At 42.4% G+C, this 22,887-nt stretch overlaps 1 protein-coding gene and 2 long non-coding RNA genes across 3 annotated transcripts; 1 reads left to right on the top strand and 2 right to left on the bottom strand.

The window, feature by feature from the left end:
* The first annotated feature begins 1,649 nt into the window (after positions 1–1,649).
* LOC127316401 (uncharacterized) lies at positions 1,650–3,291 on the top strand. The gene is made up of 2 exons (XR_007860314.2): positions 1,650–2,192; positions 2,922–3,291. It is a non-coding gene; the product is annotated as an uncharacterized lncRNA (long non-coding RNA).
* A 2,261-nt stretch (positions 3,292–5,552) lies between these two features.
* On the bottom strand, positions 5,553–7,414 carry LOC127316400 (uncharacterized). The gene is made up of 2 exons (XR_007860313.2): positions 6,867–7,414; positions 5,553–6,043 (listed from the first exon to the last, which is right to left on the bottom strand). It is a non-coding gene; the product is annotated as an uncharacterized lncRNA (long non-coding RNA).
* Positions 7,415–14,742: 7,328 nt separating this feature from the next.
* LOC127315774 (uncharacterized) lies at positions 14,743–15,476 on the bottom strand. Its single transcript, XM_051346229.1, has one exon. The coding sequence runs from the start codon at positions 15,439–15,441 to the stop codon at positions 14,743–14,745; it is 699 nt and encodes a 232-aa protein (XP_051202189.1). The 5' UTR covers positions 15,442–15,476.
* Positions 15,477–22,887: the final 7,411 nt, after the last annotated feature.

Genomic DNA, 22,887 nt, shown 5'->3' on the forward strand with positions numbered 1-22,887 from the left:
CCCCCACTAGGGGCGCAGCAGAAGAAGCAGTGCATGAGGAGCGTCGGGTGATACGTCTCCGACGTATCGATAATTTCTTATGTTCCATGCCACATTATTGATGATATCTACATGTTTTATGCACACTTTATGTCATATTCGTGCATTTTCTGGAACTAACCTATTAACAAGATGCCGAAGTGCCGATTCTTTGTTCTGCTGTTTTTGGTTTCAGAAATCCTAGTAAGGAAATATTCTCGGAATTGGACGAAATCAACGCCCAGGGTCCTATTTTGCCACGAAGCTTCCAGAAGACCGAAGAGGAGATGAAGTGGGGCCACGAGGCGCCCAAACCATAGGGCGGCGCGGCCTGCCCCTTGGCCGCGCCGACCTGTAGTGTGGGGCCCTCGTGTGGCCCCCTGACCTGCCCTTCCGCCTACTTAAGGTCTCCGTCGCGAAAACCCTATCACGTTCGACGAAACCAGAGAAAACCTTCCAGAGCCGCCGCCATCGCGAAGCCAAGATCTGGGGGACAGGAGTCTCTGTTCCGGCACGCCGCCGGGACGGGGAAGTGCCCCCGGAAGGCTCCTCCATCGACACCACCGCCATCTTCATCACCGCTGCCGTCTCCCATGAGGAGGGAGTAGTTCTCCATCGAGGCTCGGGGCTGTACCGGTAGCTATGTGGTTCATCTCTCTCATATGTACTTCAATACAATAATCTCATGAGCTGCCTTACATGATTGAGATTCATATGATGATGCTTGTAATCTAGATATCGTTATGCTAGTCAAGTGAATTTTACTTATGTGATTTCCGGAGACTCCTTGTCCCACGTGTGTAAAGGTGACAGTGTGTGCACCGTGTGGGTCTCTTAGGCTATATTTCACAGAATACTTATTCACTGTTATGAATGGCATATTGAAGTGCTTATTTATATCTCTTTATGATTGCAATGTGTTTTGTATCACAATTTATCTATGTGCTACTCTAGTGATGTTATTAAAGTAGTTTTATTCCTCCTGCACGGTGTAATGGTGACAGTGTGTGCATCCGTGTTAGTACTTGGCGTAGGCTATGATTATGATCTCTTGTAGATTATGAAGTTAACTATTGCTATGATGGTATTGATTTGATCTATTCCTCCTACATAGTGTGAAGGTGACAGTGTGCATGCTATGTTAGTACTTGGTTTAGTCGTATTGATCTATCTTACACTCTAAGGTTATTTAAATATGAACATTGAAAGCTTCAGTTTCTCTTCCAGTTTTGAAGGACCACTTCCCTCTTTTTTTCTGAAAAGGTTATATAATTGTGCTGTGAAAGCTTCAGTTTCTCATTCAAAGGCAATAAAATTTATCTATGGCTGGCCGGCTGCTACTAGGTGTTATGTACTTTAATGATAACTGTTGGTTTAATATATCATTTCCCTTCGGCTGCAGCATGCTATATTGAATTGTTGATTGATGGTTTAAGAGCAGTTGTTATCATTTGGTTGCGGTCACGACATGTGTTAGGCCTTGAATTGAGATGACCTACATATTGTGAAAGCCCGTTTAATTTTTTACAAGTTTTACAGTGATTGGCATTTTTAATAACCATCCATCCACACCAATCTAACGGTGATAAATAGACGGAACCAAACTAACGGAACCAAAAATATGTGACCGAAACCAAATCACGTGGGACCGGAACCTTTAATATATTTTATGAAAATTGTAAAAAGCGAGCATCCATTTGAGAGGTTGAACGGTTGGATGAGCTTTGCACGCATCTTAAAGTCGCCCAACTAGCAACTAGTAGTGGACATCCGTTGTGTTTCATCGCTCATCCTCTCTCTCACTGACGGGAATCTCTCTCTCCCGGCGATCTCCCGCGTGGCTGTCTGGGCGGCACCATGGAGCCGGCCGCCGGCGCTACACGAGGAAGGATGAGGGGGGCGGTGATTGGGGGGATCAGTGGGGGGTAACCTGGGGTGGTTTTCGGGGCGGCACCACGAAGCTAGCCGCCGGCCCTAGCGAGCAAGGCGGAGGGGCGCGGGGGATTGGGAGCATCGGCGGCAGGGTCCTGGGTGGGTGATCGGGTGGCACGACGGAGACGGCCTCCTGCGCTAGGTGGGGAATGGGGGCATCAACAGCAGGGAATCTTGGTGCGGGAGCAGGGACGGTGGGAAATCCGCTGTGGTCGGCGGCGCAACTTCACACCTCACGTAAGGTCGTCGTCCTCCTCTAGTTTTTTCCCCTTTTCTTGATTGTTTCAGCAAATCTGCTTTCTTATTTCAAGTTTAAGAGCTGAACCTCCTTGCAAATGAATGGACTATCTGAATCAAAGTCAACACTACCTAGTATTTGGTTATTCTGATGAATTCGGTTATGCAAATATGTTGTACAATCAGCAGCTGAAGCTGGTTTTATATAAGTAAATTAGTACACTGTGGCGCCCGATCTGCACATGTTGTATACTCTACTGATTTCCTAGTGGAAGATTCGGGATGTTGCTGATTGTAGTAATCAAAATCTTGCAAGAAGTCAGGACCTCGAGTGCAGTTGTTGCCTTCTGACAAAGAAACTGTGACCCTGAGGACAGTAGTTCTCAACATGCTCAATGGTTGAGGGAAAATAGATTTAATAGCGTCAGAGTCCTTACTAGGTTAAGCTCAGTTCACAATGCGCCCTCCTTCTACATGTGATGCACCAATATACGTATTTGGCATGCCATTTTTGGAACCACCTTTTTTTCGGAACCCGGTGATCGTGTAGTAGCTCCACTTCCAGCAGAGAAGCAATCAATCTTCTGTGTTGGCTCATTTTTTGCATTTATTCAATTTTCTGAGCATGTTGTTATGTCTTCCAATAAGGATTATTCTTTCTCAGAACACGAATTAGGAAAGTTAAAATTATAGATGACACTCGTTTATATCTGCTTTGGTTTTTTAAATTGTAGGTTGGATGAGTTCACTGGAAGAAGGCCTTGTGGTTGAGTTGGTGACGCCCATATCTGGTGTTTTTTGTTCAGTAGCTACCAGTTTCATAATGATGCCTTGCAATATATGTGCAACGGCAAGTCATCCCCATCAATCAAGCACAAACAATCCTCTGGACTAGAAGATTATGAGAAACATTTGTTGTTTGAACATCAATGCCTTAGTCTGCTATGTAGTTCCTTGTCCAGTTTTTTAATGAACACTTAATTAGTCTCATTATTTGCTCCAGTCATCGACTTGTATATGCTTGTTGTGTCCCATATTGTCCATAATGTTGCCAGCTTGCTAAGAACTATTGGTAATGGTAATTCAGAGAAAATTTCCAAGCAAGTTTTATGTCTGCTTCTTAAAGCGGTGAACAACTCATCGCAATCAAAGGGTTCAGTGACCACTCTACGCAAAATTGAGATCCTGATTTTTCATGGAATTGATTTCTGTGAGTTGATTGCAACACGGAAAAGCAGCACCCCGTCAGTCATATTTGAGACTTGTTTTCTTCTTCTACTACTTAGATTTCGTGGCGTGTTATTCTAGCGTCGAGTTGAGACATGACCATGGAAACCTTATTGTCAGACTCAGATATCAAACAAAGATCAACGCAGTTTTTCTACAATGGCGTGGGCGTTCCTGGCTTATCCAACGATCACTGTGGTTCTAAGATTAGTGCTGGGTTGTTTTGCAGTTTCAACCTAAACATTGTGCATCTTCGCGCTACTATAGGAACCAAAGTGTACCTTGTACATCTTATATTCCTACCGGACACACTCCCTCTCCTTATCCACTCGTACGGCGGTGCAGCCCACAATTCCTCGTCCTCTCCCCGAGCTCCACGCCAGCGCCGCTCCCGTCCCCGCCGTACTTCTCGAGCTATCGCCGTCCCTCGTGGGCTTCCTGGAGCCACTCCTGCCCGCTCCGTGTCCGCCACCGCTCTGCTCCGTCGCCAGCGATGTCAACGACGAGATGGCACAGCTCGAAAAGCTCACCGGGCTCGCCTCGCCGCCATACCTCTCCAAGGTTGGGCGCGCCCGTGCGAGCTGCCGTCGGCGATGCGCTCGAGGCCGATTTGCTCTTCAATTTCTTTTTTTCCAATCTGACTTTCTTCCCTTGCAGTTCTTGTGAGTAGTCTACATGTATTCCGGTGATTCCTGAAATAAATGCTCTTCCATTCTTTCCGATTTAGCAAACATTTTTCCTAACACAATCTGGTGATTTGCTTTTTCATTCTTTCCTATTTTGCCTCTATTTTTCCTAACATAATCTGATCCAGATCCTGAATGTGTGCCAGAAAAAAAGGTCCAAATCCAATTAACGTGGTGGAATATTTTTGTTCCAGGTCACATACGTACTGAAAACAAATGGTCCAGCACAAATTAACGAATGTAGATCGCCAAGTCCTCCATTTTTACTCGTATTTAGCCTCTATATTCCTAACATAATCTGGTCCAGATCCTGCATGTGAGCAGCAAAAAAAGGCCCAGATCCAATGTATGTACTGAACATAATTCCACATGGAAGTGGAAAAATAATACATGAAATTTTTCTGCATCTACATCCCATTGATTTAGGTGTTCATCCCATAATTTCATAACATAATCCCATTGTTCTGTAGAAACCAAGGACTTGTCTATTAAAAGGAAGAACTTTCCAGGGTGGTTTCTGCTATTTACGAAACTGGTTGCACGAATCTCAAAGTCAAAGTGGACGTCCAGAGATAAGCCAGGGACGCCCACGTGTATGTAGAGATGCATTTTCGAACAAAGATGCAGGCAACAATAATATCAGTATGTACTCCTATGTGTTATGTTGCACTGGGGCCCGGGTTGCACGGCCGCTTGGAGGAACCGTGCGAGGAACAGAGGCTGACGTATGGTGGCTGTGACCCAGAGGAGCTGATGCGGAGCCTCGGGTCGGGTGGTTCGGGAGCGTTGGATGATCTTGGAGGAGATGGTGCAGAGGTGCCATGACCTGTTTGAGGTAGAGCAGCTGAGCACGGAGCTGGAAAACAACGGTGTACTTCAGATGGGTGACACCAGCCAAGTCGCGCCACCAACGGCTTGAGGATTTGTCGATATTTCAAACACGCACATACAAATATAAGGATTATTATTTCTTCAATAATTCATCCGCCTGCTTTCCAACTTGGAATGATCTACCAAAGTGATGACAATATCATTACCACGTTAACTGAAGCAGTTCTGAATATTTGCCTCTTGGGGACTAGTTAAGTTTGCTTCTGTAACTTGTGATATCACAATCTCCTTACATCTAGTGGTCACTCAGTTATTCTCACTTTAATCTAATCTGAATAGTATTCAGTTGCATGTCCTGTTTACAATATTGTTTATGTTCACTGAAGTAATTTGTTTTCTAAATTCCTTAGGCCCTGTTTAGAATAGGAGTTTTTCTTGGTACAGTTTTGTTTTTCAGTTTAAATTTGAGTTTTTCTTGGTACAGTTTTGTTTTTCAGTTCAAATGTGAGTTTTTCTTGGTACAATTTTGTAATTTTAGTTCAAATTTATCCTAGATACCAACACTTCATGGAGAACTTAAATCATGCATGCCAGTAAACTTACCACAGATGCACACAGAAAAAATACAACATGATCATGGAAAAGCCAGAATCATTGTAGTACAAATGATCATGAAAAATACAACAGTGATGCCGAATTAGACTTAATTGATGCCGCTAACCAAACACTCGAGGACGACTTTACACAATATGAGTGCACAATAATTGAGGGTCTATAAACTACTAAGTAGAACCACTTAAACATAATCCGAATGTACAAATGTCAGATCTAAAGAAAATCAGTAATCTGGTCCTATGCTCTACAAAACCGTAGGCGCAAATAACTTGGTCAGCTACATCCTTGGACAGCTTGACTGGCGTAACTTTGGCGCACCAGCTTGGTGAACCGGCACCCTCTCTGGTGAACCAGTTGCATATTTCTCCAACTTCCCAAACGTCTCCAGTTTCACCTTCAGCATGAAATCCAGGTTAAACAACAAATCCAGCTCAAGCCGATTCATATCGATTACGCTGATTCCTCCTACTATAGTGTAGAATGAGTTTTTCAAAAACCTGCAAGACATGTATTAAGAAAGTTACTCGAAATCTGCGCACATGCTTTTCATTCTTCTTTTGCAGACATAGAACCAAAGCATTATTTAGAACAATGGAGCAGCCAACATCCAAGCTAGGAACCATCTAGTTCATTTTTTAGGAGTCACATGCTAACCACTGCTCCATAAATCAGAATACTTGGGAAAACTGTTCATATATTCAGGGATAGACATGCTTATTATAAAAAAGCTAACCATGTAAAGTGGTTCTACTTAGTAGTTTATAGACCCAGAGAGCATATCTAGTCATGAACTAGTGAAGTTGGTTTATTAACTGATCTAAAGCTGAATTTCTATCTATTGTCAGCACTCTTACTGATCAACCAAAGCACGGTTAAATTACCAACCATCAGATCTGCATCAAAACTACAGTAATTAATTCTACTATTTCTTTATATTTACCATGACCCCTAAAGAGATATCAATATTTTCAGCACTGCAATAAGGCAACCTATGAAAAATTAATGGTGTAGCATTTTTCTTCAGTAAATTCATTAATATTTCTATTATTTGTAGGCAGTGACTTGACAATCAATCCAACTAAACTTGTATGATGATTTCATATAATTTAACATGTTTAAAATAATCTTTCAACTAACTTTATTGTGGTTTTCACAACAATGCACGGCCTCCTAGCTAGTAGAGACCTGAGATCAATGAAAAGCTTACTGTGCTAGAACATACTTCTGCACAAAGAGCTAGTACTTCAGAAACAACTTCCATTCAAGAAGATATATAAATAATATAACCAATAGCAGTTGCCGTGACCCGTGAGTACTTACGTATCATCTGTTAATTTGGAAGCATCCACTACACTTGTAATTAGCAAGCGGTGAACACTAGCTACGAAGGGAAAAAGATCAATGTTTTAGCTGGACCGCTCGGCGAGCTACCAGTTTCAGTTCCCCATCATCACCTCTGCAATCGACGAGGACGGCGCCGTCGATCTTGGATCCATGCCGGCCCAAGCGACACTCCAGCCGATCCCCAGGCAGAGAAGAAATAATTCAACTATCTACAATGTTTCAGAATAAAATCGAGCTGCTAAGTAAATTCACCTCCAGGCAACGAAAAGAAAAAGAAACATGATGGCAGCTAGGGGTTGGATGCTCCCCTGAATCCCCGCGATGTGGGGACGGGCGGAGGCTCGCGTCGGCGCCTCGCGGCTGCGACACAGGGGAGGGGGTGCGACGGAGAGGCCGAGACCGTGAGCCCACACGACGGGAGGAGGGGGGCAGCGTCGGCGGCGGCTGCAGCGGCCGGCGCTCGTGGGGGAGCGAACAGAGTTCTGATTTGATTCTATCGGATCTTGATGTTGATTCGATTCTGATTTTTTTTTTCTTTTGATTTGGAACACTGATAAAAACGTCCGTTCCGAATTGTTGCAGGAGTAGTAGCATTATAGAACTTACAGAAAATTTATCACTGATTTAATCAACGGTCACAAAAAATTAGATTAAACGGAACTAAAATTTAATTAGACGGAACCAAAGTTTCGTGCCAATCACCGTAAAAGAGCTCTTAATTTTTAGGTTTATCTAAGTCTTTTGACAATTCAGTGCTATTTCTGGTGTAGCTTTTACATATGTTGATTAACAATTTCTTCATGCCAAGTAAAAGAAGAAAATTTATCACCGAATCATGCTAAATAGAGCGCCTAAATATCTGTTTGGAACATTCGGGCATCCAAAGACAAAGGAAAAAATTATTAACAAATTTTAAAATAGTTTCTAAGTACGAGGGCAGTGTTATTTTTCTGCTGCATTATTTACCGTAGTTGGTACTCTAACTTAAGGCCTCAATGTGTCACTGGCCTTGACGTGCATGGGTACAATTTAGTCTAGCCTCTTCAACTTTTGATTAATAATTTCTTTTTATAGAACAAGTTCATAACTAAATTGAGCTTTGGAGTATTACTTACACTATTGCTTGCAGGTGACCTCTTCATGTTAGAAGCCTATAATATCATGCAACCTGTTCTTGCAAAGGAAGGATAAGGGTATTTATATTTTTTAGAAAGCATGGTGTAAGTTGTTCTACAAGACAATTTTTAGTTGACAATATGCATTATTAGACTAATCGCTCTAGACACTGCAACCTCTTTCTCTGTGAAGCCAGCGAAGCAGGACATATCTTGGAGCAGCAGGCAACTGTCTTAGCTGCAATAACTTTTATAGGCCTTGATAAGGATTGAAGATCATACCAATAAATGACATTATATCCGGAAGCCAGTGTAGTCGATATATAGTTCAGGTCAGTATGCCAGATAAAGGTTTTGCCTGGCTCGCAATGTTGCAAATCTGTCCTGTTTCGGTGGTTCACTTTCACCAGAAGTAAAATAACTAGATAACCTCGTCAGTGCTCAATCGCATCTGGTCAAAGTTACTGAATTGGAGAGGAGGACACTCTACCATGCTACTGTAATCGCATCTGGTTTTTCACTTGCTTGGAGTGTTAGGCTTGTGAAAGCATGTGTGGAATAATCACCCATGAATTTTGTTTTAGTGAATCAGTATAGACAAACTAATGCGAAAGTGAATGACTTCGGCAATTGAGGAGCTTTTGCATGTTCTTTCAGTCAGGACAGTTTTTCATGGTTATTTTTCTGAGAAAGATGTTATTATGTTTTTTAGTCTACACTACCTTCAGTAACAACGACAACAATGTGGTCAATTGAGAGACAATCTTGGTATCTCACATGTGATCACTTAACATGTGTGATCCTTTGCAACGATTCTCTTTCATATGGATGACATTTGTCTGATATAATTTCTAACTGTATCAGTTCTGGTATTTAACTTACGAGCTTTTCCATGGAGAGAACATTCAGAGCATCTGAAACCAGTATCATGAATTCAGCAGTTGATGCAGAGTTCATTTGGTTCATACTAAGTTATATTCAATTTCTTGCTTCTATAGCTGGTTTGAAGTCCTGGTTGTTTGTTCCATATTTCAGAATACCCTTGTGCTTATAAAACTCGAGATATGGGTGTATTATGTCGCGGTCATAAGCATGTAACCTGACGTTCATGATGTTTGAACACTATAGTAGTATATCTATTGTTTGATTATATCCTTCGTGTAATTCCAACACCTATATTGCTGATGCAGCATATCCATGTTCGTTGGTTTTGAACAGTATCCTACTATGGCAGAGTGATCCTCTTGATTAAGCTTATACACAGAGTGGTCTCTGCGATCAGCATTAAACGACAATTCTGAAGCCGGCCGTGGATCACCACTTCATGGCTACTATCGATGATTTCAGAGGTTTGTACTGCGAAGTGTCTTTTGTAGGAATGCTGCTGATCCAAAATACAGTGTAGGTCATAGTTACCTCATTCTTATGTTATGGTGGCTTTTGTTTGTTTGAGCTTCGTGTTATCTTGATTATCGTTTCACACTATCGTTACCAGTTGACTTGCTCCATACCTGACCGGTTGTTTGGTTATAGTTTACTTTTAACCTGAAAATTTAAGTTGTCCTTGGTTATAACTCTGTAGAGGAAGAAGTGTTTTGTTGGGATTATCTGCTCCATACAATAAATAGGGCCCCGCAACACTAAAACAGAAGAGATCTAAAGAAAAAACTGTTTTAAAGCCTGAAACAATGTGATGGCACTACCATGCAAAGCTACCACTCTTGCGAAGGCAAACACAAACGATATGCGCATGTTCATCTAGTTTTAGTATATCTTGGATTGGTTAGGACATGTATAATGGTTATATCTTAGCATTGTCACCTAGGATAATTGATGATGTGGAGTAGCGAGAAATAGGAAGAAGAGGCTTGTCTTCTCTTAGCTAAGAGATCATATCTTAGCAACAATCTGTCTCACCACTTATTTAAGGATGTCTCGTTACTAGAGATAAGACTAAAAAATAATCCATTGTACATCATGTTTTCTTGTTAAATCTATATTACGTGGTGAAAAGAAGATAAGGCAGTCTTATATTGTTGATGCCCTTATTTACAAATCAAAGCAGTAAATATTAATGACTTGCTAATTAGTTAATTTTACTCCAATGTAGACTAGTAGACCAGAATGCAGGATTTACCAAGTTCGGGTTTAGTTTTAACTGCAAAAGTAGGTGGTTTAGCTTTAACCGTAGAGGTTAGGCAAAACGGCCTCCGGGCGGGACCCACCAAACAGCCAATGCCACGGATTAATTATCCCACACGAGCCACCGCCGCCGCCTTCTTCTTCTCCCCACACATGCCGCCGTCGCATTCTTCTTCCACGCGGCGAGCGAAATCCGGAGGGCGCGCGGCGCGGCGCAGCGCAGCGTTCTGAATATGGAGTTGGGAACGTCGACGGCGACGCGCGCGCGGGCAGCGGCATGAATCGGTGAGCGAGCGCGGGTTGATACCTGACCCCGGGCGAACTCGATCGGCGCCTGGAGCAAACAAGGATCCTTGCCTACCGAATCGAGGTAATTAAGGAGCCCCGTGAGCCGCTCTTCTCCCTCCTCCTAGCTCCAGATCCCCTCATTGTTTCTGCCTGTATGCGGCTCCTCCCAGTTTGCGCTGCTTATTCTGCTCCCCATACCGTCTTGTGTCCCTCTTCTTCTTCTTCTCTCTATTGATTTCGTTATTCCTTCTGCTCTACATAGTCATTAATTCGGTGGCTTAGGTCCCACGGTTGCTACTCCAGTCGCGTGGCGTTAATTGTCCGGTGATCATTTGCGTGGTTAAGGGGAACATGATAGGAGGAGATTTACGTACAATGGTAGGATTGTTTTAGTTGGACAGTGCGCTGCTGCCTTAGGCTAGTCATAGTGGGGAGTAACTTAGACTAGTAACATGACATATGTTACTAGTCTAAGTTACTACCTCCATAGTGGGTAGTAACTAATATGTGGTGTCATGTATTGTGTCATTTACTATGGTGTAGACTCAACTTGTCTTGGGGTGTGTGATGTTATGGTAACATAGCTAGTTACCACCTCACTCTCTTTCTTCATTCATTGCCATGCCATCTCACCAAAATACCTTGGGTTGTGTGATGTTACTAGCTAAGTTACTCCCACTATGAGCAGTCTTATCCGTAAGATGTTTCGTTGGGTGGATAGTGAAATTCTTTTGACAGTAAGTGGCTAGTTCCAAGATTAAATTATCTCTTACCTGAAGTCTTAATTGTCTATTGACTCGTCACTGGTTTGTAATCTATGTCTTTGATTGGTTGCATCTGGAAACTAGTAGATACCAATTCTTGTTCTTTACAGTTGATGACTCCCACTACATCTCTATGTGGCAACTGTACGCACCTTGCTTGTATCTGTCTTCTGGAAATTAGTTGAGTTGTTGTATGTCTATTCAGTTGCTTTTCGGATACGACAACCACGCGAATGGTTTTCTTGATCTTAATAGTGAGATCAGGTTGATTTTTATCTTGTTCTTTTGACACTAGTGCTAATTATATGCAGGTACATTGGGTCTGGATTCAATACCCACAGTCTGCACTCTGCAGACCAGATGTGACGTCTATTCTTGAGAGCTCAGTTGAAAGTTTAGCATCTTATCTGACCCTTGTTCATAGTCTAATTGTTAGTTTGTTCTTTACGTTCAAACATGTATCTGAGGAATGTCAGGATGTTAATGTTATTAGTCTGAAGACCAGTGCGTGGAGAACTGACGTAGACCAGATGTGGCGTCCATTTTTGAGAGCTCAGTTGAAAGTTTAGCATCTTATCTGATCCTTGTTCATAGTCTGATTGTTAGTTTGTTCTTTACGTTCACACATATATCTGAGGAATGTCAGGGCTGTTAATGTTATTAGTCTAAAGACCAATGCCTGGAGAACTGACGTAGATTGAAAATTTAGAACCTCCAAACTTAGCCCAATAATAAATGATTGATGGAGACTGTAGACTGAACTGAGTGTTCTAAGTTAAGCATCTTATGGCTTGATTTCTGGGAACTATTTTGTAGGAGTATTAGTTTGTGAGTGAGAGGTTGGCACTTGGGCGTAATTTCCTGGTGCTAGTAGGCCTTAGGCTGGAAGAGTACGATTCATTTGTTTAACCTTATCTATAGGGTTCGTAAAGAGCACAACTAGTTTTCTCTTTTTCTTAAATAACTTGTTTAAATAAAAAAGGGGTTTGTACTGACTAGCAGAGGGGCTAACTGGACCAGTAGACTAGCTTGACTGGACAGACAGAGTCAGTATGACTTGGGGTCTGAGTCATGTAAGTACGACTCTAGCACTGAGACCAACTGGTAAGTATTCATCATGCAACCTTTGCAGGTGCACTACTAATAGGCAATTGCTGATACCTGCCATGAACAAGCATATTCCTTAATTTTCTGACAATTGAACTCTCAGTTTTATTATTAGTTTTTCGTCTTGCTTTCCTGCATGAGGTCCCCATTATGCTTCATGCTTCATACTGATAGTCAACCCATGCATCCCTGCAAAATTATTTGCTTAGCAGTTAGCATAGTAAATTGATGAATAGGGATTATTGTATGGAACTAATAATCCCAGTCATTTTCCAGCTTGGTGCAGAAGGAGGATGGGGTACATTCTCACCTTATGATTTTTTGTCTTTTCCTTTTTTGGGGAGTCATCATCTACATATAAATGGCAACAACTTAACTTAGTGGGATTTGTATCTTCTGTGTACTATCTTGTTTTGTAATACTGTGTTTCACAATCTTTTCCTGGTGATATCAACCAGAAAATGTGTTTCTGACTTTCTGGACTAATTCCCATAGGTGGGCAAAAGCAATCAAATGACAAGTGAATTTCGATTTCGCATACTTAGAAACTAAAATTTAGAATGAACCATACCTTTGCTGTAGCCATAGCACTCAAACAAGTTTTCTTAGATCATGATAGTGAAGATGAAGTTGCTGATGACATTGCTGACTTGGAGGGTAGACGGGTTACCTTTCTCAGGGTTGCAGATGATTGATGATGATGATTTTGTTCTTGTCATACAAGATGAGAAGCTTATATACTGTTTGTTGAAAAGTGTTTTGAGATATGGGTCAAGTTGGAGATGTTTCCAGCATAAGGTTTATCTTCAGCATGCTCTCATTTTGTTTGGCGTACATTATTATTCATAGTGTTTTACATTGATGATTGCTGCACATTTGTTGTTGTTTGAATTCCTGTTCCATTTATTTCACGGGGCGAACAAACCTGCATATCTCACCATCTTCATAATGTGTTTTGCTAGTGGTATAAATTGTTTTGACAATTTTCTATTGATAATTTCCAATCCATTTTAGAGCGTTGTTGACATAGCAAGACGCAAGAAGTGGTTTCAAAACAGGATATGCTTGATTACAATGCATGAGTATACATCATAAACAATATTCGTCTTGCATGTAGACTGAATTTTTTTTCGTTTTTACAATAATTCCGCTTATCTGGTATAACCTTGTCCTGCATAGTAGATTCTGTAGCATTTTTTTTTTCATGGTACCCATTGAACAGTACATATATATTTTGTATCTGTGTATTTCTCTTATCCTGAAAGTGTAAATTGTTTTCATGGTACCCATCGGCAACATCTTTGTGCATAACCCTCTCCTACTCCGAGTCCTCGTGAACATACTTGTGGTTGCCCCGGCATGTTCAAAGGCTCCCTTGTAGAATGGTTTTATTTGACTTGCAGTTTAATCGATGAATGAAATAGGTATTTTTGTTTCCTTATGATCAAACTTTGTAACCTCCAGAACGGCACAGTCTACTAGATGCCCACACCATTAACACCTGCAACACAATTCTTGGAGGATGTGAAGAAGATTTGAGTCGAGCGATGTGCACCATGCCACCAAGTGGATTTGTAAGGAAGTATTCGAGGGAAATATAAACATGGCAACAATAAATTCCTTTGGTCCAGCAGGAGCAGCAGCTTCAGTCTTCACAAACATGGCAGCAGCAGCTGCCTAATGCCTGGTGGCTGGCGGCTTTGTTGTCCAAGTACCCAGTATGGTGTAAGGTGGCATTCTCTGGACTCTGGAGACTGAGATGAAATAATCCTGTAAAATTCTTTTAATTTTTCTGTACAACCTGCCAATGTCTTCTGTAGGGTTAGTTTCTTTTACTCTTTTAGCTTACAGGTGTATGTAAGTATGTAATCATAGAATCTTTCTGAACAATTGCTTTCCTGCGATCATTCTGTTCGTTGGTGATGTGGAAAATTAACAATACTGTTGGGACGCAAAAATAATTCTCGAAACATTGTTCTTAACGTGGCCATGTAAGTCCCTGTTAATTTTAGAACGACTGTATTGGTTGATTCCGAGGATGGCGTTTCTCCCCTTTCTGAAAAAGAATGTAAACCCTATTGCTCAGTTCCGTGGACGGGATGGTGGCGTCATTCTTGATCTTCTAGGCGACTGAAAAGTTCAAAAATTCTCCTGTTTTTATTAGTATATGTTTTCCCCTGTCTGAGAAAGAATACTACTCTCTCTGGCCCCATTAAATAGATGCGGAGGTAAACTGGACATGGCACATTTGAATGTATGGGTTGCAACAATTAATTCGAGCTGGAGATACCATGCAAATTACGTTTGCAAGGAAGAAACCATGTAGTTCAACTAGTATATGTTATTTCACATTTGAAGCTGTATACATATCATGTACTGTACAAAACTTTGTGGTGATTGACAGGTCCTACAAAAATGGGGTGCCCCGGTAGAGCTCTATGAGCTAAGAATGTTCAGAAGCGAAATTCTGTTTTGGATCAATCTCCTGTACATAAGTTCCACTCCAGACTCAAGATCACTGGCACTGCGCTCCAGTGCCCGCATTTGCTCCTCTTTGCACACCAACTTGCTCTTGTGGAATGCCTTGGAGACAAGAGAACACTTGGGCATCTCAAATTGCTTCGACAGGAGCCTGCATGTGGATTCGAGCAGTGAGATGGTAATCTCTCTCGCCTCAGCCATTAGCATCAGCATCCTGCAGTCGTTGTCAGAAACGGTGTTCTTGCTGATCTTCTTGAACTGCTTTTGGGCCTTCTTGGCTAGCCGGATGTATGCCTTGACTTGGGCATATGCATCTTCTCCTCTGCCGAGAGCCAACAGGAGCTCCTGAACACTCATCTTCAGCTCCATGAAACTCTCCTGCATGGTATTGGAGAGGTCAAGCAATATGAGTGACCTTCCTAGCTCCGCCTCCACCACCTTCCTTTGCAGGCTGACTTGGCTGCTGGGCGTGCACATCATCTCCTCGATGGATCTGTAGATACCTTCAAGACTCCTCAAACCATCGCATGATGTATCCATGGTCGCCGATGGTGAAGAGATTGTTGTGCTCAGGCTCTGGAGCTGTTGCTCGACTTTGGGCTTGTTTGATCGTGGGCTCGAAGGCGCGCTTGAAGATCTTTGATGGTAAGCCATGCTTGGAGATTGAAGCTTTGATGCTTTTCTTCTTCTGTATGTAGTTGGAGGAGAATGGTTGTCAAGACTCAAGACGAGCTGCAGTTTGTTGATGCTCAACCTTTGGGGTTTTCCCTATATTTATATGGAGACTAGAAGCTGAAGCAATGGCATGATGCACAGAGCAGTTGACTGCGAGAATATCATCGCTAACCTCCATCTGATCTGGATTATCGTGTTAAGTGATTTGTTGGAGTAGAGCCAGCCAAGGTCCTTTCAGGCAAACGCTGTTGCTTATGTGTTTTTGGTTAGGGCAGTAGGTGTTAATCAGTGAGCTTATTTGCCTGGCATGTCCCAGTTATTGGTGGCACAGCACACTGCACGAATGTATAGTTTAATTTTGGGTCACTAGTTTGGTTCTCTGCTTACTCCGCTGTTTTCGTCCCATCTCGGCTTACTCCGCGTCCGCAATCTCCACCTCCAAATCCACCACAGATTTGGTCCGGCGTCATCTCCGGCGACCAGAGATCGTTCGCACAAGTGCTTCGGACACCTCCGCTGATGGATCACCGTTATGGGGGTCCGAGGCGTCCCTCTCCGAGGAGATACCCGCCGAGAAACTACTTCGCCAACCGTCCTCGCCCTGGATCGGAGGCTGATCGTCGGGACGAACAGCGTCGCTGGGAAGATGAAAGGCGCCGTGAGGCAGATCGGCGTTTCGATGAAGAGCGTCGTCGTGAAGAAGACAGAAGACTTGCAGATCAGGAGAGGCTCCGGGCGGAGGAGCGTCGCCATATCGAGGAGCGCCGGCGTCTTGATGAGGATCGACGTCGGGAGGCTTCTCGCATCTCCGAGCGCGTGGCCCGTGAGCGGGCGCTGGCGGACAAGCGTCGCCAGGAGGAGGAAGCTCGCACTCGTGATTGCTGGGCGCATAGATCCGAGATGCTTCCCGGAGCTTCTTCGCACTTGGAGGATCTTAATAGATCTGCCGATGTAAGTTAGAATATCTCCTCTTCCATTCCGCTTCCAGTAGCAGCTGCAGGTCCTGATAGGGTTGAGGTTGGTCTGAGTCAACAACAGTCTGGATCTAGTTTGAACATTTCTCCCGTAGCTCCTGTTATGCATGAACCGGTGGGGTCCTCTGTACCTCCACCAACGCCTAGTGTGCTTATCACTGGTTCGAAGGCTGCTGATAACAGATTCAAACAGTTTAAAGGTTCTTGTATCAATTGCTGTGGTGAACATCATATTGAGGTGTGTCAGAATAGAGAGCCCTGGGAGTACAAGGCACCTTTCTTTGGTAGTGAAGAATTTGAGTCTGGTTTTTATTCGATTCCTGTTCCTGAAATAGAAGCTCAACCTGTGGAGCAGTTGAATTACGCTCATATCACAGTTGAGAAAGGGGAAGTTAATTGCAGAAATATTGAACATGAGTTTAATGTCTGGGCAGAGTCTATGAAGATAAACTGGAGATTTTTTGCCAAGGAAGTATCTCCTACTGAGTTTAGAACAAGATTTCCTTCTACAAAAGCAATTGATGAGCTAGCCCACTTTGGTAAACTCTTTATAAAAACTGTTCCTGGTGCCATTATCTCACTGGAAAAATGGGCTGGTGACATTTAGCCAATCTCTATGATGGAGGAAGCTTGGTTCAGAGTCAAGGGTATACCTATGAACTTCAGGAACAGGTCCACGGTGTTTTATGCTGCCAGCCTTGTGGGTAAGCCTCTGGCCCTTGATAAAAACTTCCTGAGAAACTTTTCTTATGTGAGAGTCAAAATTGGAAGCCAGGATTTGTCCTTGGTTCCAAATACACGCATTGTTGAGATCAAAGGTGGTTTCTATGAATTCCAGTATACTAGGGAGCTGTGTGAACCAGTTCCTAATCCTGGTACCAGAATTTTGGTTGCTGATACTAATCAAGGAGGGATGGGTGACAATGGGACCCCAAAGGGACAGAGTACTGGGAGAAATGACTCTGATGCAGGTTCACATTCTGCTCCCCCAAAAATTAATAACAACTCTGACAGGAATATTGGTTCAACCAGGCAGACTGCTGCTGCAATTTATGTGGCTGCTGGCAGGGACAATGGCAAGAGGAAATTATTTGAGATGGACCCCTTGGATGTTACAGAGAAAGATGTTGATACTGGAACATCTAGTTCCCTCCCATCTCCCAACAGAAAAGATACTTCTGGAGCTTTGTCTGATGTTCATAAGTCTGTGGTTGATGCTTTTGCCCCATCCGCTTTATCCCCTGGCCAAGCTTCATCAAGTGCATCTGCTTCCCCTTCATACACAAAATTTCTTCACACCCTAACCAAATCTGGCGGTGACAAGACTTTCATGTTTCAGAAGAAATACAGGGAGGAGCTGGGACCCATTTTGGAAGCTGTTAATGAGGAAGATCTCTCTGAGGAACAGGTTGATTATGATACCACTGATTCTGAGAGTGCTGCAACTTCTGAGAGGTACATAATTCCTGGTACAGGTGTGATGGCATTAGCTGTTCCGTCAAGACAAGAAAGGGCTTCTGCTGAGATGTCTGTTGATGGTTCTCAACCTGAGAATGGAGGCACACAAGAAGATCCCCTCTCCCAAGTTGACAATCCTATTGATATGGAGACTGCTGATGACACTGGTATTAATGAGAATTTGCATCAAGCAGGTGGTGGCCCACAAACTGTCAGGATGAGCTCCAGGATCATCTCTCAAGACTTACATACTACAAGAATTCCAGAGAGAGCAAGCAGATCTGCAGCTGCAAGAGATGTTACAGGTACTAACCTTACTCTTCATAATTCCTTTGCTTTACTTGATGATGATGATATTCATAATAGGGCCCTTGAAATGGGGGTCAACCCTGAAACTTTTACCTTGGAAAAAATTAATTACTTGAAAAATCTGGAACAAGCTAGGCATGCTATAGCGGTAGCTCAAAATACACAAGAGACTAAAGTGGAATCAGATTCAGATAGAGTTCTGCTCTTGGGCTTTAGGAGAGATCAAGATCTGGAAGATGAGGATGATTTCACACCTGTTGTTTCTAGAAGAAGCAGGAGGAAGAAGAGGAGTGCTGGAAAAGCTAGAAGATGGAAGGGAACACCAACAAAATCAGGTGGTTCCTTTGGAGGGGCACAAATAAAATCATGTGCTGCCTCGGTGAAGGTAGGCAATGATCACCATTTGAGTGACATTGTTACTGGAACCAGATGTAGGAAAAAAAACCCAAAGTATTTATGATAGGAGACACTTTTAATTGCAGAGGTGTGGGTAAGAAGGGTATGAGCAAGTTTCTGTCAGATTTTATCAGTGAGCAAAATGTGGATTTCTTGGGTTTGCAAGAGACTATTAAGAAAAATTACTCTCCTGCCTTTTTCAAGAACATTGATCCCCAGGGGCAATTTGATTGGAAGTGAGTTCTACTGGTAGAAGTGGTGGAATTCTGGGTGGTTTTAGGCTATCCAGATTTTCCATTACTGATACTGTTGTTGGCAAGTTCTTTATCAAAGTCTCCTTGCTGGATTTGAAACTCAATTTGAAGTGGTGCTTGGTGATTGTGTATGGTGCTGCTCAGGTTGGTGATAAAGATGATTTCCTTACAGAGCTTGGTATGGTCTGCAATGATCAGAGACTCCCTCTTCTCATTGTTGGTGACTTTAATATCATGAGATTTTCCTCTGAAAAGAATAAAGGGATGAGGAACAACATATGGTCAGATATGTTCAACTCTATTATTAATACTTATGCTCTCAGAGAAATTAATATGTCAGGTGGTCAATATACTTGGTCAAATAGTCAGACTGTTCCTACTCTTAAAAAAATTGGACAGGTTCTTGATGAGTAGTACCTGGGAAGATCTTTTCCCTTTGACAACGGTTCACAAATTAAACAGGGATATTTCTGATCATAATCCCCTCATTCTGGACACCATGGAGGGCAAACCAAAAAAGAAATATGAATTCAGATTTGAGAAAAGCTGGATTAAAGAAGAAGATTTCCTTGTTAGAGTGGACAGAGCCTGGCAACAAGGAGTTAGCGCTACTAACAGCCTGGATAAGTTGTAGAAGAAGTTAAAAAATGTTAAGAACTGTTTGAAAGGGTGGGGACATAATCTGAGAGGAAATTATAAAAAAAGAAAAGGGGAGATTTCTCTCTCTCTAACTGAGCTGGAAATGAAAGAAGAAAATTCACCCTTATCTCATACAGACATTCAGAGGAGGACTGAACTGCAGCAAGAGTTGCTTGATATCCTTGACAAAGAGGAATGCTTTTGGAGACAGAGGTCCAGAGATAATTGGCTGTTAAAGGGTGATTGTAATACAGCTTACTTTCATAGAATTGCAAATGGTTGCAAGAGGAAAACTAGTATTTTTTCTTTGAAAGATGGAGACTCTGTGATACAAGGGGATGAAGACTTGCTCCAGCATGCTACAGAGTTCTACAAAAAGTTGTTTGATCCAGTTGATGACAAAGGTGTGAGGTCAAGGGAAGATGTTTGGAACAGGGAAGAAAAACTGGATGATAGTGACAGAGAACTCTTGGACAGGAAGTTTATTATGGAAGAAGTAAAAAAATGTTGTTGATCAAATGGAAAAAAATAAAGCGGCATGTCCTGATGGAATTCCTATTGAATTCTATCAAGTGTGTTGGGAGATTATTAAATTTGATATCATGGCTGTTTTTGATGATATTTTTTTATCATAGGATTGACCTGGCCAGAATCGATTATGGCATCATTACTTTGATTCCAAAAGGGGTGGAGGCTGATAGAATACAAAAATTCAGACCTATTTGCCTGCTACAAGTTCTTTTTAAGATTTTCACCAAAACTTTAACTGTCAGGGCTGTTCCAGTCATGGAGAAGTTGTTAGCTCAATGTCAAACAGCTTTCATTAAAGGGAGATACATCACTGATGGAGTAATTTTGCTGCAAGAGGTTCCGAGGGAGAGTAAATTTAGAAAACAGTAGGGCATAGTTTTGAAAATTGATTTTGAAAAAGCCTATGACAAAGTTAATTGGAATTTTCTGTTTGACTGCTGTTCCCAGAAAGGTTTTAGTGAAAACTGGATGGTTTGGATAAAGAATGTGGTAACCAATGGTACTTTGAGTGTGAAAGTTAATGATAAAATTGGTCCTTATTTCTCTAGTCATAAAGGTGTGAGACAAAGGTGATCCTTTTGCTCCTTTTCTGTTCAACATGGCTGCAAACAGTTTGTCTAAAATGGTTTCTCTGGCACAGCAAAATGGCCTCATCACAGGGTTAGCAAGTAACTTGGTGGAAAATGGTATAGCTATCCTCCAATATGCTGATGACACTATCCTCCTCATCCAGGACAGTGAAGAACAGGCTGTGAATCTGAAACTTATCCTGTATATTTTTGAATCAATGTCTGGCCTGAAGATTAACTTTGAAAAAAGTGAGGTTATGATGATCCTAGAAGATGAAGTAAAAGCACATAATTTTGCCTCCTTGTTTAACTGTCAGCAAGGGTGTTGGCCTATAAAATACTTAGGCACACCTGTGAGTGTGCTGAAATGAGCTTCCTGGGGGAGAAAACAAAGAAAAAAATGGGTGGCTGGATGGGAAGTACAATGTCTATTGGTGGGAGAGTGGTTAAGATTGATGCATGCCTTTCGAGCATTGCTGTCTACCAGATGTCCATGAGATTGCTCCACAAAACTAACATTGAACAGATGGACAAACCAATAAGAACTTTCTTTTGGGCTGGCAGTGCAGAACAAAAGAAATATCATTTTGTGAAGTGGAAGTGGATCTGTCAACCCAAGAAAAAAGGAGGTTTGGGTATAAAAAATCTTTACAAGTTCAATGTTAGCCTGATGTGTAAATGGTGGTGGAAGTTGGAGCATGGCTTAGGCCCTTGGCAAAGAATTATGAAAACAAAGTATATGACACATGGTGGTGTTTTTTATACAAAAAAAAGGCCTGGAGATTCTCCTCTTTGGACTGATATGTTACAGGTCAAACAGATATACCTAACTGGCAGAAGGATGAATGTGGGGAATGGAAGAGATACAAGCTTCTGGTGTGACTCTTGGTGTGATCAGATGCCATTAAAGGAAAGATTTCCAGATATCTATGATATCTGCAATGAGCAGGAGGTATCTGTGGCAGAGGCAGCTGAAATGAACTGGAGTTTCTCTTTCAGGAGGTGGATGACCCCTGACATTGCCTGGCAAATTCATGGTCTACATCAAATCATGTTTCAAACCATTCTTTCAGATGAACAGGATAGAGCTGTCTGGAAATGGACAAAAAGTGGTAAATTTTCTGTTAAATCTGTTTACAAGCACCTGTGTGGTGCAGGCCTGGATAGATCCTTTAAACATCTCTGGAAGAGTAGAATTCATCTGAAAATCAAAATTTGGCTGTGGATGATCTGGCACAATGCCATTGCTACAAAAGACAATCTGCTGAAGAGGAACTGGCAAGGAGGAGCCACTTGTCAATTCTGTGCCTGTGATGAATCCATTTCTCACCTCTTCTTCTCCTGTCCTGCTGCGAAATTTGTGTGGAGTGCTGTGGGGAAGTTAATTGGTGCCCCTTCTAGACCTCGATCCTTCACACAATTTTTTTGGTGGCTTCCACAATTCTTGCCTGCGAGCAGAAACACGCAAATTGCGGGGTTAGCTGCTATTTGCTGGGCCATTTGGAAACTTCGGAATCGTGCCTGCTTTGAGCATAAGCTGATCAGTAGTCCTGCGGAACTAATCAGCTATTCCATTGTTTTCATGAAATATTGGGCAGGTTTGCATGGGGAGAAGGACGCCGATGATCTGCGGGCAGGTGCTGATGGTTTGCTACGTCTTGCTAGCGCCACCACCTCCCAGGCTGCGGCCTCTCAAGATGGTGCTCGACGGATGCAATCACCTCTACGGATCAGGGATACAAACGTGGACGCTGGCATTGATGACATGGATCTGGGAGGACAAGACTGATGTCCCTGTAGTGATCTTAGTTCCTGCCTTTTTATCTCGCGTTTTGTGGTGGTGGTTTGGTGCCCTGGGGCAAAAACTTGTCATATCTATGTTGTGTGTCGTTAGCATTAGGCGGCGGCTGTAAAAAAGTGTGGATTGCTGTTTTCTTTTTTTCACGCCTGGACGTGTTTCGTTGTTTCGTTATCCCTGGGTAATGAAATCCGGCCATGAGTGGTCGTTTGGAAAAAAAAGTTTGGTTCTCTGCTGGTTCTTCGACATTAGGATATGTTCTAGTGCTTATGTAGCAGCAACTTCACTGTGAAAAACGAAGGGGGTTATGGATATTGTGAACTTGTTCTTTGGTGGTGTAGGTTCTCGGACTCTACATACTACTTATAATCACTAGGTTGATATTTGAGAAGGTAGCCTGTTACCTGTAGTTAGTTATATGGACAAGAAGGCAGCAGGGATCTCCATCTGCCCTGATGATTGCATTGCCACTGCATGCACAGACATATTCAGTACTG

This window comes from Lolium perenne, chromosome 7, assembly GCF_019359855.2.
Source record: "Lolium perenne isolate Kyuss_39 chromosome 7, Kyuss_2.0, whole genome shotgun sequence".
Taxonomy (NCBI): Eukaryota; Viridiplantae; Streptophyta; class Magnoliopsida; order Poales; family Poaceae; genus Lolium; species Lolium perenne.

What these genes read in the sequence shown, in the direction of transcription:
- LOC127315774 (XM_051346229.1), bottom strand. Translation starts at nt 15,441, where the DNA reads ATGGCTTACCATCAAAGATCTTCAAGCGCGCCTTCGAGCCCACGATCA.